The 16,713-nt window shown below is 56.0% G+C and overlaps 1 protein-coding gene and 1 long non-coding RNA gene across 4 annotated transcripts in view; one reads left to right on the forward strand and one right to left on the reverse strand.

The window, feature by feature from the left end:
- Positions 1-3,151, forward strand: LOC128144623 (uncharacterized). 2 transcript variants are annotated; one of them, XR_008236142.1, is made up of 3 exons: positions 1-104; positions 2,056-2,265; positions 2,943-3,151. It is a non-coding gene; the product is annotated as an uncharacterized LOC128144623 (long non-coding RNA). The 2 variants fall into 2 exon arrangements; XR_008236141.1 differs by lacking the exon at positions 1-104 and having other exon boundaries at positions 1,769-2,265.
- LSS (lanosterol synthase) overlaps positions 2,969-16,713 on the reverse strand; it is a 27,218-nt gene continuing 13,473 nt past the window's right edge. The window contains exons 3-23 of one of the 2 annotated variants that reach the window (XM_052793697.1): positions 15,732-15,915; positions 15,508-15,646; positions 15,322-15,430; positions 14,799-14,920; positions 14,367-14,463; positions 12,485-12,620; positions 12,150-12,258; positions 11,689-11,807; positions 11,153-11,250; positions 10,989-11,016; positions 10,314-10,370; positions 9,545-9,616; positions 8,788-8,838; positions 8,492-8,641; positions 8,045-8,141; positions 7,731-7,836; positions 7,104-7,169; positions 6,597-6,677; positions 6,128-6,298; positions 5,603-5,681; positions 2,969-5,390 (exon numbers count right to left, since the gene is read on the reverse strand). In XM_052793697.1, the coding sequence (XP_052649657.1) occupies positions 5,205-5,390; positions 5,603-5,681; positions 6,128-6,298; positions 6,597-6,677; positions 7,104-7,169; positions 7,731-7,836; positions 8,045-8,141; positions 8,492-8,641; positions 8,788-8,838; positions 9,545-9,616; positions 10,314-10,370; positions 10,989-11,016; positions 11,153-11,250; positions 11,689-11,807; positions 12,150-12,258; positions 12,485-12,620; positions 14,367-14,463; positions 14,799-14,920; positions 15,322-15,430; positions 15,508-15,646; positions 15,732-15,915 (2,257 nt within the window). In that variant the 3' untranslated portion in view covers positions 2,969-5,204. The remainder of the gene's footprint in view (positions 5,391-5,602; positions 5,682-6,127; positions 6,299-6,596; positions 6,678-7,103; positions 7,170-7,730; positions 7,837-8,044; positions 8,142-8,491; positions 8,642-8,787; positions 8,839-9,544; positions 9,617-10,313; positions 10,371-10,988; positions 11,017-11,152; positions 11,251-11,688; positions 11,808-12,149; positions 12,259-12,484; positions 12,621-14,366; positions 14,464-14,798; positions 14,921-15,321; positions 15,431-15,507; positions 15,647-15,731; positions 15,916-16,713) is intronic. The other variant, XM_052793699.1, reaches the window with a different exon arrangement.

The raw sequence follows: 16,713 nt of genomic DNA on the forward strand, positions 1-16,713 counted from the left end.
TCCATGCTGGGCTCGTCTCCCCCTATCTGGTGGACGCCTTCTTGCCATGGCTGGATTCCTGTTTAGTTAACCTGCGGGTGACAGCTACAGCTTTCTTTGCTGAGGTAAGGCAGGGGGTGGGTAAGGAAGGGTTCGGAGGGCTTTTACCAAGATACTGCTGCTTGGGATGTCTTTTTCTGTGGGAAGATCCCTGGCGAAAGGGTCCCTGGAGCGGGGTGGCCAGGGCTGGGATCAGGTCCCCATAGCACTGCCCGTGTCATTCCGTCTCTCTCGGAAGTGTGACAGGACCCCCAACTGAGGCAGGTGCTAGAGGAGTCACTCCGCGATACCTGGCCCCAGCCAGCACCAAGGAGTTAATTAAATAAAGCTCATTACAAGATGCCTAAAGGGGAGTGTACCTTTTCTTTCCCTCATGGCACCCTCGTGGTTGGCAGGACCACATGTGGGTGACACTGAGGTTGGGGGCTGCCAGCTGTGGGGCCCCTCTCAGATCTTCCTGGGCTGGCGCCTGACAGGATCAGGCCACAAGCCTCTAGTCAACACGCAGGGCAACGTTACTCACCATTTTCCCCTTTTCAGCCAAGAACATCGGCATTGATGATGGGGGGCCCCAGCCGGGCCCTCAGGGCACAGCAGCTCCTAACCCACCCCGGCCCAGGCCCTCGCCCTGAGGCTGCACAGCAGGAACAGGCAGCAGGGGCCAAGCCCAGTGCTCTCTTCCTCAGTGCCGGCACCGGGCCTGGCCACTGGCTGCCGGGGCCCGGGGCTCGGGGCTGTGGCCGGCAGCCCCTGCCGAGGCATAGGAGCCCCCAGGTACAAGAGGGGGCCCCAGCCCCTGGCCTGCAGAGAATCAGCCTGTGGAGAGGGTCCGGGTTCGGCCTGCTGGGGCTGGTGCCCTCCCCTGCTCCCCAGCCCTGCTTTCCTGGACACAGTGTGATGCTGTGTGGTTATGGCGGATGGGCCAGGAGCAGTGAGGGGCTTCTGCAAGCAGGTTCATGGGTGCTGATGTACTGTGTTGCTCATCTTCTGTACTGCCCCTTCTACCCAAGCCTGTGGGAAGGTCCCAGGTGCAGTGGATCAGCCTGGGGCTGAGTCAGGTGGGGCCAAGACCTTGGGTGCCCCAAACAGGTATCCCCTTGTATTGGGTCTGGCTGAGATGGAGTTAATTCTCCCCATAGCAGCCCTCATAGTGCTGTGCTCTGCATTGGTAGCTAGAAAGGCGTTGATAACATACCAGTGTTTTGGCTACTGCTGAGCAGTGCTGGCACAGCATCAAGGGTGTCTCTCCAACATTTCTGACCCCCTCAACAGCAGGCTGGGGCTGGGTAAGATCTTGGGAGGGGACATAACCAGGACAGCTGACCTAAACTAACCAAACAGATATTCCATACCATATGACATCAGCTCAGATATAAAAGCTAAGTAGAGGGAGACGGAAGGGGGGCATTTTTGTCTTCCAGAGCAACCACTACGCGTACTGAAGCCCTGCTTCCCAGGAAGTGGCTAGACATCACCTGCTGATGGGAAGTAGAGAATAACATCATTTGTTTTTTCTTTGCTTTCGCGCATGACCTTTGCTTTCACTTTATTAAACTGTCCTTATCTTGACCCACGAGCCTTTTGTTATATTTTCTCCCCCCTGTCCAGCTGAGGAGGGGGAGCGATAGAGCAGCTTTGGTGAGCACCTGGCACCCAGCCAAGGCCAAGCCACCACACCCCCACTCCAGGCAAGGCGTCAGTGCCAGGACTCTGCAAAGGGAGGACAGACTCTGGAAAGGGGAGCGCCAGCCATTGGAGGGATCCATCTCTCTTCAGCCAGGTCCCACAAGAAAAGCCAATTCAGGGTGCCCAGCAAGGCCCCTCGGCCGTCGGGGAGCTCCAGTCCAATGCCAGTCTCCAAAACCGGTTTCTGTCTCAGGAGGGGTGTCAGAGAAATCCCCTTTCCCCCAGGGCTGCCCTCAGTGAAGGAATGAACCCTGCAGGCGGGGGAAGCACCCTCCTTTTTTGGAGATGGTTACCAGGGGAGCTGGCTCTGCTGCTCTTTCTTGCTGCCAGCCCTTGGTCTCAGTGACGAGCTTGAATATGTCCTGCCATGTTGGATGCAGCTCCAGCCTTTCTAGGACCCGGACTGCTTGTGGAGAAAGGTGGCTGCAACAGCAGGGAAAAGTCATCCCTCAGCCTCTGCCGGAGACCCCTTCTGCCTTTGCTCCTTGTTTAGCCTCTGCACCTGCCCCATCCCCTGTCCACCCACACTTTCACCCTGTGGTGAGTCTTAGGCCTTGGCTGTGGGGGTAACCCAGGTCATGCCCATGTTAGGAGACATTAGGTACAGTTGCTTACTGCCTTATTACATGAACAATGAATGTAGATGAACAGCAGAAAAGCCTCTGGAGACAAGCACTTCTTCAGATCTGTTACAAAGCTGTAAACTTCAAAAGCTACATACATATTGGGAAGAGTTGAAGAGACTGTTTAAAGGGAGTATGTGAAGGAGAAAAAATGGTCTGTAAAGACATACACGTCCTATGCTTTCTGCTGACTGATGTATGGTGTGCACCACTACATCAGTGATGACACCATGACACTGTGGTGCAACTGGGGAAGACCATTCCCTGGTGACCGCAGACACTTTTCATATGCGGGATTATTACTGTGTCCGTATATGGTCTGGTTATGTGAGGAGGGTCAGAAATACCAGTTCATTGTGGTATGGCAAGGGAGGGAGGGAAAAAGAAAGAGCACCAGGGCAGGTTGCTCATGTGGGCATGAGGCAGTGCTTTGTTCGGGGCCTCTAAAGATCTCTTCTGAGATGGAGATGGGGCTGTGTGTGTTTGGCATTGAGCTGAGGGATTCCTGTGAGTAAGGGGTCAACTGATAACAATGTGAAGTATCAGAATTCAGTGGTTTCCTGCATAAACAACTTCTTCTACTGTCTTTTGAAGGTACGCAATGCAGACAAGACACCGTCTGATGCCTGAAAGCTTTTATACACAACCAGGTAAAAGCCTTGTCCAGTGTCCAGAGACAACCTCACACAGCCACAGCTCCAGCCGTGTGGTGTCTGCCAGGATATCTCAGGACAGGTGCTGGAATGGGGAGGGAAAATGCTGGTGGAAGATTCCTGCTTTTTAGTAAATCTTTGTTATCATCACATTGCTTGTTTTGCTTTTTCCTCTACTGTACATTTCCTGGTACCATCACCATCATGTATTTTTTCTGGGACTTAGAAAATACTTTCCATGTATTTGTCCAGGCCTGTGAGACTTCAGCTGCTGTGCCCTCTTCTGTGGCTTACTCTGCTCCTGATTATGCCTCTTATCTATGAGGGCTTGATGCACTTCAGTATTTCTTCCTCTTTGTCTTTCTCTGCATCTGTGGGTTTTTAAATATTATTTTACACTCCTGTGCAGTGGACACCTGTTTTCCCTTCCCTGTGAATGAGCTGGGGCACTTCCTCGTCCCTGTGCGTGCTCTTCCCCGCTCTCCTTGGGTAAACAGAGAGGCTCTGTTTCCTCCCAAGTCCATACGTTCCTTCTGTGGCTCCTGGGGTCTTAAGTTTCACTTGAAGCCTTTCTCTTGCTGGTAGTGTGTGGTTTGAGATGCATCACTCCCTTTCTTGTCACTCCTTGTCCCCTGTCAGAAACAAGGGTAACATAGACATTTGGACAAGGTTTTGGAGCAAGTGTTTTCTCATGGTTATTCCTCAGAGCATTTTCCATCATGAGGCATTCCCATTGGACTCTTTTTTAGAGCTGGCCTGATCTCAGACATTGTTTCCAACTTTCTTTTCTGCTTAGTTAGGAAGCAAAGCACTGCTGGGTACAAAAGAGGGGATGCTGCTCCTGGCAAGCGCTGTTGATATCGAAGTCCCTTGCTTGATGATAGATGCTGCGAAGGGCCTGTGTACCCTCTGTGTCCTGCCTCAAACCAAACACGTGTACACGGTGGTGGAAGTCCTGCCTTTTGCTGCCCTAGAGCTTTCAACTGTTAGTGGCCTCTCAGTGGAGTCTCTCTTCTGACTCTCACTCTTCATTTTACAATGGGTCTGCACATGCGCACTCCTGTCCTGGTTTGTGGGGTAACTGCTGATCCTTTCTCATTGCATGTTCTGGAGGCTTTTCACTAAAAGAGCAGAAATGAATGGCCTGGAGAGCAACTTGAGCCCCCATTGGATAGCCTGGAGAGTGGAACCTCAGTGGTGCTGAAGGTACTTCATTCCTCAGGTTCTTGTGGGCACGGCACTTGGAATCTAACACAGGAGCTGGAGGGCTTGTCACAGGATGAATTTGGTGGGGATGAAATGCCTTTGGCTTTACTTCTTTTTTCTGCTGCTGCTTTGTGTGCTGTCTTCTGGCCTCCTAGTAAGTCCTGAACCCCTGACTTCCAGTCCATGCTCAGAAGTTCTCTCTTTTGTGTGTGTGGCTGGTTGTTTTTTTTCCAGGTGGCCTGTATGCAGCTGATCAAATCCATCCTGCTGGTGAGCTTGACTTGGGAGTTCAGGTTAGCACCGAGCTGATGCATTCAGGACTTCAACACATCCCCACGGCAAGGAACAGCCATCTTTCCTGTTTCCCCATGGAGTGTCATGGCCCCACAACAGTAGCACATCTGTTCTCAGTGTGAAAAACACAGAAATTCTCTGTTTCTAGTGGACACAAAGCAAAGCTGGTCTTCTCAGATCGGCTGCCCTCACACAGGGCAGCTGGCAGCCAGTGGTGGGGCCTGGCAGGGTGCAGCACGGAGGCCAGTTCAGCAGGGATTGTGCAGTGCACCCCATCTGCTGGGCACAGGGGAGGCCCCAAATCCCACACTCTTGCTGCAGACAGCCAACCTGGACAGCACAAGGGGAAGATAAAGGCAGCCTTGCTCCACCCTTGATGAGAGTCTGTCTAGATGTGTAATAAACACAGCTTGGCAGCTTTCTCTTCTCAGATCACAAAACAGGTCTGAAAAGGCACTTCACTCCCCATCCCGTGAGGGAGGATATACCTGGGAAAAACCTTTAAAAGTGGAGTTTTAGAAGAGGTTCAACAGAACGCAGAGACTCTGCAGCACCACAACAGCACTCCTCCTTGGCAGATGCAGCAGTCCATGTGTTAAGATCAGCACTGAGATATCCTATGCAGCAAACACCCCCATGGCCCCATGCAGCAGCCGATATCTAGGACAAGTCAGAGGCCACAGCATCTGCAATGGCCCAGGCTTCAGGCAGACAAGGCCTCCTGCATGGTCTTCCCCATCCCAGCTGAGGATGCAGATTGCAGTTGCCCAGCAAGAGGGCTGTTGGGATGCAGCCGGCAGAAACGCCCTAGCGTCCAGATGGGGAAGACATTGCGGTACGCAGTGTAACTGATGGCACACGACTTGTTGAATACCCCAGCAATATTCTCCTGAGAGAGAGAGACAGAGAGCAAGATGGTATGGGTGACGGGACCACAGTGTGGTGCAGAGCTCATTGCCTTCCTGAGGTCCCCCACCAAAAGCCACATGTGGCTTTCCTTCCAGGTAAGGGAAAGCACACCATTGCAATGGCTGCACAATGCCCAGGACATCTGCAACACTAGGGAACGCCTTGGAAAGACCAGAGGAAAGAAAGATGTACCTGAGGCCAGTCCCCGTTGGGCAGCTGCTTGTCAATCAACACTTTGATGCCTCTCTCCAGCACATCAGTGTCGGGGTACCTGCAAAGCACGGAGATGGGAGCACTCATCCAAACCGTCTGCAAATCCCCATCTGCTTAGGGAACTCCACCACCTCCAGACTGCCCCAAGCTTGTCCCAGGCATGCTGAGTGCTTTGGGAAGGCCCCTCGCAACCCTAGGACACCAGGCATTATGAATATGGCAACATTTTCCCAGGCTGGAGGCCTGCGGTTGTGATCCAGACCTTTGCTTTGCACTGGCTCCCCCTCACCCGGCATTATGAGCCTTGCTGGCCTGTGGAGCACCGCGCAGGCCAGTCCCTCATTGCAGAAGGCTTGTGACCAACGAGATCACAAACAAACATGGATGGGTGCATGGCCCATGCCAGCCAGGACCAGGGCCCTGCCACACAACCCAGCCTGCATTTCCCATCTCATAGAACATTCAGGGCCAGGTGGTGCATGAAGAGGTGAGGGCTGCTCCTACCTGACAGCCATGAGCCCCAGCAGGGCCCAACATGTGTTGTGGATCTGCGACATGGCGCTCTGCACATACGTGCGCTGCTCGCATGACTCGAAGTCCTCTCCCCACCCACCATCTGCCATCTGCTTGGAGAGGAGGAACTGGCAGGCCTGGGCCACCTCTCGGCATGCAGCCCTGCAAGGATGAGGCAGAGAATCAGACAGGGCTGGGGACAGGGAGCGTTTGCATGCCTGTGTTTCCCACCTGCAAACAGGAGCTGTGCTCTGCCCTGCCCATGGCCAGGGCTGCCCCAAGAGTTTGAGGCTCAGGCAGCAAGTGTGCTGGTTGTATCACAGGCACAGGATTTGGGAGAAGCTGTACCTGGGGCTGGAGAGCCCATGTGCAGCCAGGGCATCCACCCAGCCCCACCACAGAGTCTTGCCCCGGCCCAAGAGATAGGTAGGGACAAGGGAACCAGACAGCCCCTTCTCACCCATCACAGTATGTGTGCTGCATACTGGCAAACGCCTCCAGACCAAACCAGGTGCCGTAGGTGAAACAAACCCCCCAGCTCCTAGGAGGAAGGGGAGAGCGGTGCTGTCAAGGGTGCAAGGCCCCAGGTGGATGCAGGCTGCAACACGGGTGTGTTCACAGCAAAAGCAGACCCAGGCATAGAGCTGCAGCCTGCCTTCCCCTATGGCACAACCATGCCCAGTCCCACCAGCATCTGCTCCCAGCTCACTCAGGCATCAGCAGACACTCTGGGACCAGAGGAGCTGGAGCCACCCTAGCCCCCAGGGGTCCTCTAGGTCTTGTGTAATGTACAAGGTGCCTGCTCTGCCTGGGCTGGAGGGAAAGGAGAGCAAAGCACAGGACCTACAGGAGGATCAGCCCCTGCTTGCCCTTCCCACAGATCCTGCCCGCCAGGAATGCTTGCCATCGTGGTCCCTCTCACACTGCGGCAGCCAGGGGAAAACCAGGCACAGGGAACACTGCTTACCCTTCCCATGACCCATCAGCTCGCTGCTTCTTGCGACAGAAGTCCAGGCCCTTCTGCAGAGTCTCCCTGGTCAGGAAAAAGACAGCTGCTTCAGAAGCAGCTCAAACTCAATGGCTACTTTGTTAGGGGCATCCATCAGTCCCTCTGAGGCTTTGATGGGTCCCATTATTAGAGGGCTCAAGAGGCAAGAGCATGCACAGGCAGCCACGCTGATCAGGATCTCAGAGTCAAATCATGCACCACTTGAGTGCTTTTCTACCTCGTGCCAGCATGCAAGCAGGGGACCCAGCCTACAACTGGCTGCAAGATCAAGGCAACTGCTAAGTCAAGAGGCAGGCAGATGTCCACCAACTTCCCCCAGCCTGATCCCAAACAGCCTATGCCCCGCTCCTTGAGAGAGGCTGGGCCCCAGCCCCTTGCGGGGGGCTCTGGTTTGGAGAAGTCACCAGCATCCCAGCTGTGCACACACCAAGGGCCACCACAGAGGCTGCTCCATGCCAATGCAGAGATCCAGGCAAGACCCCTGACAAGGCTCAGCAGGGACTGTGCCAACAGAGGCCACGGCAGGCAGCGAGGGACATTGCAGCCTGTCTTCTCCCCTTCCTGACTCTCTTATCAGTGCCTCACCTGATCTCTGGGGCTCTGTGCTCAGGGAACTTGTTGTGGAAGTGTCTCAGTGCCTGCATGACAGCCGATGTGCACTCCACGTAGGTGTAGTCGATCATGATGTCGCCTGCCAGCAGGTGAAGGGTATCAGTGCAACAGCTGCTCTGCTGGGGAGCCTCCGAGCCACACGCTACCAAACTCTACCTTGGACCCAGGGCACACTTATCCCACAGAGTGACCTGGGACAAAGCCAGGCACCCACTGGGCACGGCGAGGCCAGTCCACTGTGTCCCTTGACAGCGGACAGGATGACCAGCCCCACACACTCCCCTTACCAAACACTTCTGAGGGGTTCAGCAGCTCCAGTAAGTGGCCTCCTCGCTTAGTTTCATATGTGGCAAAGCCTCCATCAGAGTTTCTCATGCTCAGCAACTGCCCAGACAAGCAGAGACAGGGGTTGGGACTGGCTCACAGGCAGTACCACCCCAGTCCGGCCCCAAGCCAGGTGTGAGGACAAAGTCAGACCCACAAGTCCATGGGGTTGGCAGATAACCCAGGTCCCAAACCACAATGACAGGCAGGCCCAATCTGGACCATCACATTACATTATGTCACATATGTAGCTCTGTATCACAGTAAATATGGTGTTGCCATAATAGGCCATGGGCCTTGTAGTAACTTAGTAATATCAGACATAATAACTCATCAGGCCCTGACTTCTCTTATTTTAGCTTGGTTTAGCTGCCCGCATTTCCCTGGGCCCTAATTTTTGCAGCACTTACCACATTCACAGCATCAAAGAGGCGCTCAGGGGGGACAAGCTTGGCTATGAAGGGGCACTTCTCCTGCAGCAGCATAACTGACTTCAGCCCTTCTGCTGTGCAGTCTGCCACAATCCAGCCACAGTCTCGAGTGCTGAAGGGGAATCCACCCTGGAAAGGGGTCAGGAGGGCTCAGCACCCTCCCCTGACCTGTTCTGTTCTTGTAAGGGGGAAGGTGCTGCCCCTCATTCTTATACCTCTGCCCAAATCCCTGCCCCATTCATGCGTCCTTTAGAGACCAGTTCCAGCCATCATACCTTGTTCATATGGCGATAATATTTCTGGTAGTCGGGTGGGTTCTCTGGGATCTGCAGAAGACAAGAAACAAGTGAGGGCAGGCTGGAGGTGCCTGGCTGCAAGACCATGGGCTGAAACCATTGCAGATGCAGAACTGTAGGGGACTGGGCACCACCCGTCTTTTACTGAGGGAGGCAGACAGGGAAGGAGGTCAGCTCTGGAGCAGGGAGTGCTGAAGAGAAATCACATTTTGGCCTGGTTTCAGCAAGTGTTGCTAAAGTCCCCTTTTTGGGTGCTTTCCTGCCAGGGAGCCATCTGCTTTCAATGCTCCTATTGGCAGCACCATGAGCAAGACCTATGACTGCATCTGCACCAAGCTGCTGGCAACAGTGACTCCCACTTTGAGCCACTGGCCTGGCCAGCAGGAGCTGAGCTCATGCAGTCACTAGCCAAGGAATCTGGGTTTCCCAGAAGGGTGCCTCAAATACATGGGCACCAGACAGGTTGAAGGGCAAAGAAGCCTAAGCTCTTAGTTTTCCAGCCTCTCTTAGCCCAGGCAGCTAATCCAAACATCCCTGGGCCTGGCCAAGGTCATCTCCAAGCTGCAAAGATATGTGCCAGCAACAGGGAGCAGAAAACATGAGGCTGTCTCTAGGACTTTGCTAGTCCAGCCCTTCAGAAGAGCTCTTCAGAAGGCAACAGATGCATCCAACAGAGCTCTGAGAAGCAGCCAGATCTGCATAGCCAGTGTGTGAGACACCAACTGGCTCCGCTCACCTGGGTGAACTGGAGGAACTCGTAGGCATTTTGGAGGCAGGATGTGAATTCAGGCATCTTCTGGGCTTCTGCCTAGAAACAGAGGTGCACAGGCACCAGTCAGCAAGGAGTTGTGGCCACCAAACGTGCCCCTCAAGAAAAGGATGTGCTGGGACCTTGCTGACCTAGGTGCCATTAATGCCTGGTGCTTCATACAGCCCTTTCTGTAGGTTTGCATTCATACTTCGTTTACTGTTTCCATTACAAACCTCTACAGTGAGAACTGAACCAACAGCTGTTGCTGGCATAAGAGAGAGATATTTGCATGACCAGGTTAGGGGCTTACCAGGGCAATGACACCACCCTCCATAAGGCATACCCACCGTAGCTGTCTCTGCCCCAGTGCAGGAAAGCAGGAGACCTACACACTGTTCCTGCCAAATGGCAATGCTCTAGGGCCAAGCAGAGCAAGGAGGAAGGGCCAGGGTTTTACCACAGGACTGCAGCCATTGGGAAGTTTAACCTGACCCACTCAGCCGGTGCCGGGGCCTCCTGCTTCAAAAGCAGCTGGCAAAGATGGGCTGTACCAGCTGTGCTGGGCACCCTGCCTACCATGGCTGAGGTGTGCTCTGAGAAGACATGTGTTTGCCTGGCTCGGTCATATGATGCAATGCCAGAAGTGGCACAGCAGAGGTCTGAGGGGATGCACAGTAGGTGCTGTTGGTACTCGGGGATATGCCAGGAGAGACCATTTTCCCAAGGCAGCATGCAGCACTGAGGGGTGCATTACCTCCAAGAAGGCTTGGATGGCAAAGGCAGTATCCCAGAGCTGGGATCCATTTGTGCCCTGGAAGAGAAAAAGTAGTTAGTGAGGGGCAAGTGCTGGCAGCAGCCTGACCCAGCTGTGGGGTCTATCGGACAGCATATCCCTCCTACATTACCCCCACTAGTTCCCTCCACCCTGCATCTGTTTTATGTCACCCAGCATCATGGCTGATGTGCTGGCATAGAGGGGACAGATGCAGCAGCTCAGGGACAGCAAGGGCATAGGAAATGAGACAGCTGCTTCAGCCTGCTCTGTGCACAGCCAAGACAGGAGAGGTGGCTAGCGATAAGGAGGAGAGGGATACAACGGCTATGAGAGAAGCACAGCTTGGTCCACGTGCAGTATCAGGGGCCTGTCTTTCTCCTTCCCTTCTCCCAGGACCCGTGGGGATGAAGGGGATGGAGGCCTAGAGCTGCCCCCTCAGCTCATAGCCACAGAGAGGCAAACTAGCAGGACGGACACTACTCACTCCTGGCACAGCCAGGGGAAGTGGCAGTGAGACAGACAAGGCCACCAGGGAACAAAGGTGAGATGCCAGGAGCTCAGGCCCAGGGTGAACAAGCTATCCCATTATTCCATGGGCTGCCCTAGCACGTCAGGGTCCCTCTCAGTCACAGCTGAACTCCTACAGCACTTCACCTGCATCTTCATGCCATCGAGGCCCAGCCTGTGGGAGGAGAGAGCAGAATGCTGCAGCACAGGCACAGCGAGAGTGCCAGGAAGCGGGTCAGGAGCCACAGTGTGCTCACTCCACAGGGATCAGAGCCCTACACTGTGCCAGGTGGGCCATGCTCAACCCTTACCAGAGATAATCGGGGATCCTGGAAACATGCTCCTGAAAAGCTGGGGAGTTCTTCCCATCCACGAACCAGCGAACCAGCATGTTGATCGTCTTGGAAATCTGCAGCGAGCAGCACTGTCACAGCTCTGGCTACAGCTTTTACCAGCCCCAGAGACATATATCCCTCCCACCCAGCACAAAGCCATCTGGAGGTGGTCCCAGGCTTGATCCTGACAGCTCCATCTGTGGCATCACTCAGCATAGCTGAGTTAGTGGGGCAGGTGCCATGAGATTACTCCAGAGCTTCCTCTCAGATGATTTCCCTGGACCACAAGGACAGGTGTCCCTCACCAGGGCCATGGCTGTCCCCATGCCCTCTGCATCTTCTGTGCCCTGTTAGCATTAAGCTCTTGAGCATTAGGAGCAGCTGGAGTTGTGCCTGAGCAAGATCCCGTGATTATGGTTACACATCACAGTCGCAAAGGGCTGGGGGGCCACAAGCTGGTCCCTAAAGAGCAAAGGGCAAGATTTTTAAAGGATTGACAGTAAGTGTCCCACCGGCCCAATGCTGATGCACTTGCTGAATCTGTCATCAGCTTTGATGTGGTCGTACAACTCTGTGATGGCTCGCTGCCGCAGGTGAGTGCTGTGATGGGCTTCGTAAACATTCATGATGGCTACAGGAGGAGAGAGGGACATGCAATGAAAAACCCACCCTACGCAGCCAGATTCACTTGCTGTGGCAGGCTGCACCACTGCTCATGTGATGACCAGTCAAGGAAAGCATGGGAACTGCTCTGCCCCAGAGTTGCCTGAGGTCCTGGGCACAAGGCCCTGCTGCTCTCAGGAAGGGAGAAGCCCAAGGATCACACAGTCCATGTCTCCATCCCAGCTCCAGGGCATACACCAGTAGCTGGCAGTAGACCCTACAGAGCCCCCATGGTACAAGGCAGCTTCAGTTCCACCACCACCAGCTCACATGGCAAGGGCCCTCCCACCCCAGCCAACACCGCACTCACCATAGGCAACCCCCAGCAGCCAGCTGTGCGGGGTGTACACATCACAGGCAGCCACATTGTTCCTCTGGGCTGGCCAGTCTATGCTGGTGTAGTCTTGCACGTACAGCTCCTGGCACAAAACAATGAAGGGCATCAGCTTGGCAAGGTGGGAGCAAGCACCCAGAGGCAGCTTACTGCTGGAAGTTGGCTCTGCTGCCTGGACAGAGCGACTGTGCAGGTACGAGAGCTGTCACTTTGCAAGCCAGGGGCTGGTCCAAAAGGACATGGCTGGCACAGCAGGTGGTCAGGGAGCCACGTATCCTTGTTGGGAAGCCCCACCAGGGTCAGCTCCTTACCTGCCGCAAGCTCCGTATGAGCTCATCCTCTTCTGCTGACAGACGCCTGGCATAACAGTAGCTCATGGGGAGGTAAACCTGGCGGCAGTGACACCAGAGCCGGGACGGGTGGGCTGGGAACCACGTAGGAAGCAGCCTGTTTGCAAAAGAGAAGGTGCTACTGTGAGAAACAAGAAAGGCCAAGGGCAGCATGGAGAAACGATGTGCTGATGGGGATGCCCAGAGCAGGGCATGCCTTTTCCTATCCCCTGTACCAGGCCTGCTGCTGCTGGTACAGCTGCAGGAGAAAAAAAGGGAATATCCACACAGCCTGGCCCTGCTCAGATCCTCCCCACCAGGGCTGCTCCCTCCCCACCAGGGCCAGCAGACACTGCTCCTGGCCCAGCTGACACAGGGCAGGGAGGATCCCGAGCTCAGAAGAGGAGGGAGGGGAGAAGCCAGTTCAGGGGCCCCTCTCTTCCCCACTTCACTTTGAAGGCAGAGGCCCAGACTGACGGTTAAGTGCATTTGAAGACAAAGCACCAGCAGCTCTTGGTACTGTGCAGCCCCTGATTTCCCCCAGGGAAAATGTCATACACTTTCCCTCTCTCACACCCGGCTGCCCTCTGTGAGAGACTGAGTTAATGTCTCAAACATTGTGGTGGGGCAAGTTCTGCATAACAACAAACTCAACATAACAATGAATGCTGCACAGCAAGGAACCACAGGTGAAAAGAAGCGGAGCAGCACAGATCAGCACAAGACATCAGCAATGGGAGGGAGGTGTGCTGGAGTGTGGACTGCTCCGAGTTCTGATATGCTGAGCAGGGCAGCTCACCATGCATGGCCAAAGATCAAACAATGGTCACGTCTGCAGGGAAGGAGAAGTTACTCCCCAAACGACCCCCAAGCCCACCGATCCATTTCCCAAAAGTTCTGAAAGCACAAACCGTGCATGACACCTAAGTAGCTGTCCTGGTACACGACAGTAGCCTAACGAGTTCGAGTGCCCACCCCATGCATACACGCCCACCAGAACTGGACCCCTTGGCTGACTGGACCAACGCTGGACCCAGTAATGGTGACATCTTTCTCTTTTCCTTTTTCTCTCTCTGTCTTGCTCTCTTTCTCTTTCCCTTTTCCATAATCCCTACACCTCATCCCTTTAAGACATAAAACCGTTGACCAGGTCTGGGACTAAGAGTGGATCCAGCTGCCCCTGGGCTCCTCTCTGAGGAGTCTAGAAAGCAAGGGGGTCCACTCTGAACCTCATGACTCAACGGGAGGACTCTCCTTATTCCCTGAATTAATGTATATGGTTACCACGAGTTACACAGTTACTGAGGTAGTTCCATGCCAATTCCTGTTGTGTGAAACCCTCCCACCTACTGTTATGCCTCCCAAGTTCAGGTTGCTTCTGCCATGAATAAAATGTTTAACCGATTGTTTGGTGTCCTTTCACTTTAATTTAGTGCGAGGGAATTCCAAATTCACCACGACCCCTCCCTGGTCTGTCCAGCCGGGGTTGTGACACCCTCTGAGTAATCGGAGAGGGTATGAGTGAGGGTTAGAGCTGGCAGCCTTACCTGTGGCTGTCCTGTCCTGCTAGGGCCCAGTTACTATACTGGTGGCAGGCAGGGAGCACACAGATGTATCAGGGACCCCATGGGTAAAGCTAAAAGGGCTGAGCTCTGGCATCTCCCTTTGGGGCAGTGTTCAGTGCTATCCACCCACCGGCTGGCCTTGCTGCTGGTCTCCTAGCTGACAAGCAGCCTAAGCACCCCCAGTTACAGGCCATAGCTGGAGTTATCCCAGCTAACACCACCCCTTGGGACAGCTCTGGGTCAAGGCTGGTGGCAGGACTGACAACACCCCCTACCTCCACAGTGAGGGCGGCACATACCACATCTCTGGAAGAAGCGTGTTCATTCCCTCCCAGCTGTAAACGTTCAAGACAGCCAGCCAAAACTTCCCCCAGGAAGGGATTCCCACAGCACCTCCTGCAGAGAGCAATTGTCAGCTTTCACGGTTAACACAACCATGCCAGCTCCCTGCTTTCTTCCCCATCACACGGTCCACTTCTCCCCATGTTTGGGAGCATGCCGCTCAGGCTGGGATGCGCCCCGAAAAAAGGCAAGCAGGCAACGGTACAAAAACGTAACACGCCTTCCCATCATTAACTGAAAATCCAGGGGCCATCAAGGGCAAGCAAGAGCAACAGTTCCTCCACTACCTGGCAGCCCCCCCATGTTCTATGTAGCCCTCGGGTCTGGCCAGACCTCTCTCACCAGCGTACTAGCCCCATGGCTGCTGTGCTGGGCACAACGGAGCTGACCTTTGCTGTGCAGGTTGACACGGGCCCGCACAATGTCAGGGTCATCTGGTCCAAGCCCCAGGATCCTCAGGGCTATGTAGTTGAGTGCTGTGCCAAACACCGTCGATTTGTCTTCCACATGCCTGTCACGCACATACACAGAGACAGCATAGGCATTAGCCAGCTATTAGCATTAGCCAGACACAACTCACCACACAGGGCTGTCTTTGTCAAGGTGAAGCGGGATGCCAGAGGTGACTGTGGAAAAGGGGAGATCCAACCAACCCAGGGAGAAGCATTGCTCTGCACCACCCTGTCACACACAATGCTTTGGGATACAGCGCCACAGAAATGCAGCCAGACTTGAGGCTCCAGACTCCTCTGTGACAGAAGGCATACCTGGAGTGCTACACATGCAAGTCCGACCACCCAGAGATATCACAGTTGCCAAGTCCCACTCCCCAAGCCTGGGTGGATTTGACAGCAGCTCCAAGTGCTGGACCTCGGAGGTGCCATCACTAAAAGAAGCATCTTTACTACTCACAAGCCCCAGCCTCCGTCTGGGAGCTGCACAGAGCGCAGGTAGCGCACCATCTCTTTCCGAAACCCCTCCGGCAGCTGGATCTTGACAGTGTGGCAGGTGATGAGGAGACCTGGAAGATCAGACAGGCTGGCTCTCACACCAAGCCAAAGGCGACACATCCATCCCTCGTCTCCCCGCGAGGCCTACCTGGCAGGAGGAAGAGGGGCCCGCCGTAGTCACCCGCCCAGTGCCCATCCTCGGCCTGCAGGGCGGCATAGAACCCCATGCCCTTGCGGGCAGCCTCCCGGGCCGTGCCGGCCGCCGGCAACGGCGGCAGCGCCTCGCCCTGCGGGGAGAGAGTGCCTCAGCCGGGGCTGTCCCCCGGCCCGGGCTCCGCCGCCCGGCCCTCGCCCCGGCCCCCCGCCCCGCACCGTGTCCAGGCCGAGGCTGTGCTCCTCCAGCGCCGTCTGCGCCCGCCGCTCGCCGCCCGCCTCGCCCTCGTCGCCGTCGCCCAGGTAGCGCCAGCGCTGCCGGCCGCCCTCGCAGCACAGCCGCCAGGCGGGCAGCGCTGTGGCCGCCGCCGAGGGCCGCGGGCCGCCGCGCCGCCGCACCGCCCTGCCGGAGACGGGCATCGTTAGCCGCGGCCGCCACCCCCGCTCTGCCCCGCCGGCTCCCCTCCGCCGCGCCGGCACCCACCCGCCGTCCGCCGCCATCGCCGCCGCCGCCGTCCCGATCACCACCGGGCCGAGGCCGGGGCCGGGGCCGGGGCCGCGCCGCCCTGAGCCGACATCGCCTCACGGGCAGCAGCCAATGGAGCCGCCGAGCCGGGCCGACGGCCCCGCCCCCGCCCCGCAATGCCGCCCCCGCGGGCCGGTGTCCGGGGCGGCTGAGGGGAAGGTCCCCGGGCTGCGCGCGCCGCCGGGCCGGGGCGGGCCGGCTGCCTCCCCTCGGCCACCACCTCGGCCCTCTCCGCCCCGACGCCTGCCTGCCAGGGGGACAGTGCCAGGTTCGGAGGCGTGCCTTGCCCTCACAAAAAGCCGCGTCAAGTGGCGTTGGGCTATAAAGGTGCTCTCACGAGGCTGTCGCCCGGCCAGTAACTGCCATTTGTCTAGGGGATGGCGGGAACCTCCTGCCTGCGTGTACCTGTTGTCCATGTCACGGCCTCTGCCAGCCCCAGCAGGCACCACGGGCATTAAATGCACTTTTATTTAAACCCAAGAGCTCCAAGTTTCCACCAGAGACTCCCTGGCAGGCTGGTGCACAGACCCGACGGGGGTGATGCTTTGTGGGGGCCGGCAGGCAGCCCGGCAGGGAAGGGGGATCTGGAGGGGAGCAGGTGACAAGGAGCGAGAACAGCAGCTAACGGTGGTGCTGGACAAGCAGGTGATTGATAAAGATGGACACACACACAGC

This window comes from Harpia harpyja, chromosome 7, assembly GCF_026419915.1.
Source record: "Harpia harpyja isolate bHarHar1 chromosome 7, bHarHar1 primary haplotype, whole genome shotgun sequence".
Classification (NCBI taxonomy): domain Eukaryota; kingdom Metazoa; phylum Chordata; class Aves; order Accipitriformes; family Accipitridae; genus Harpia; species Harpia harpyja.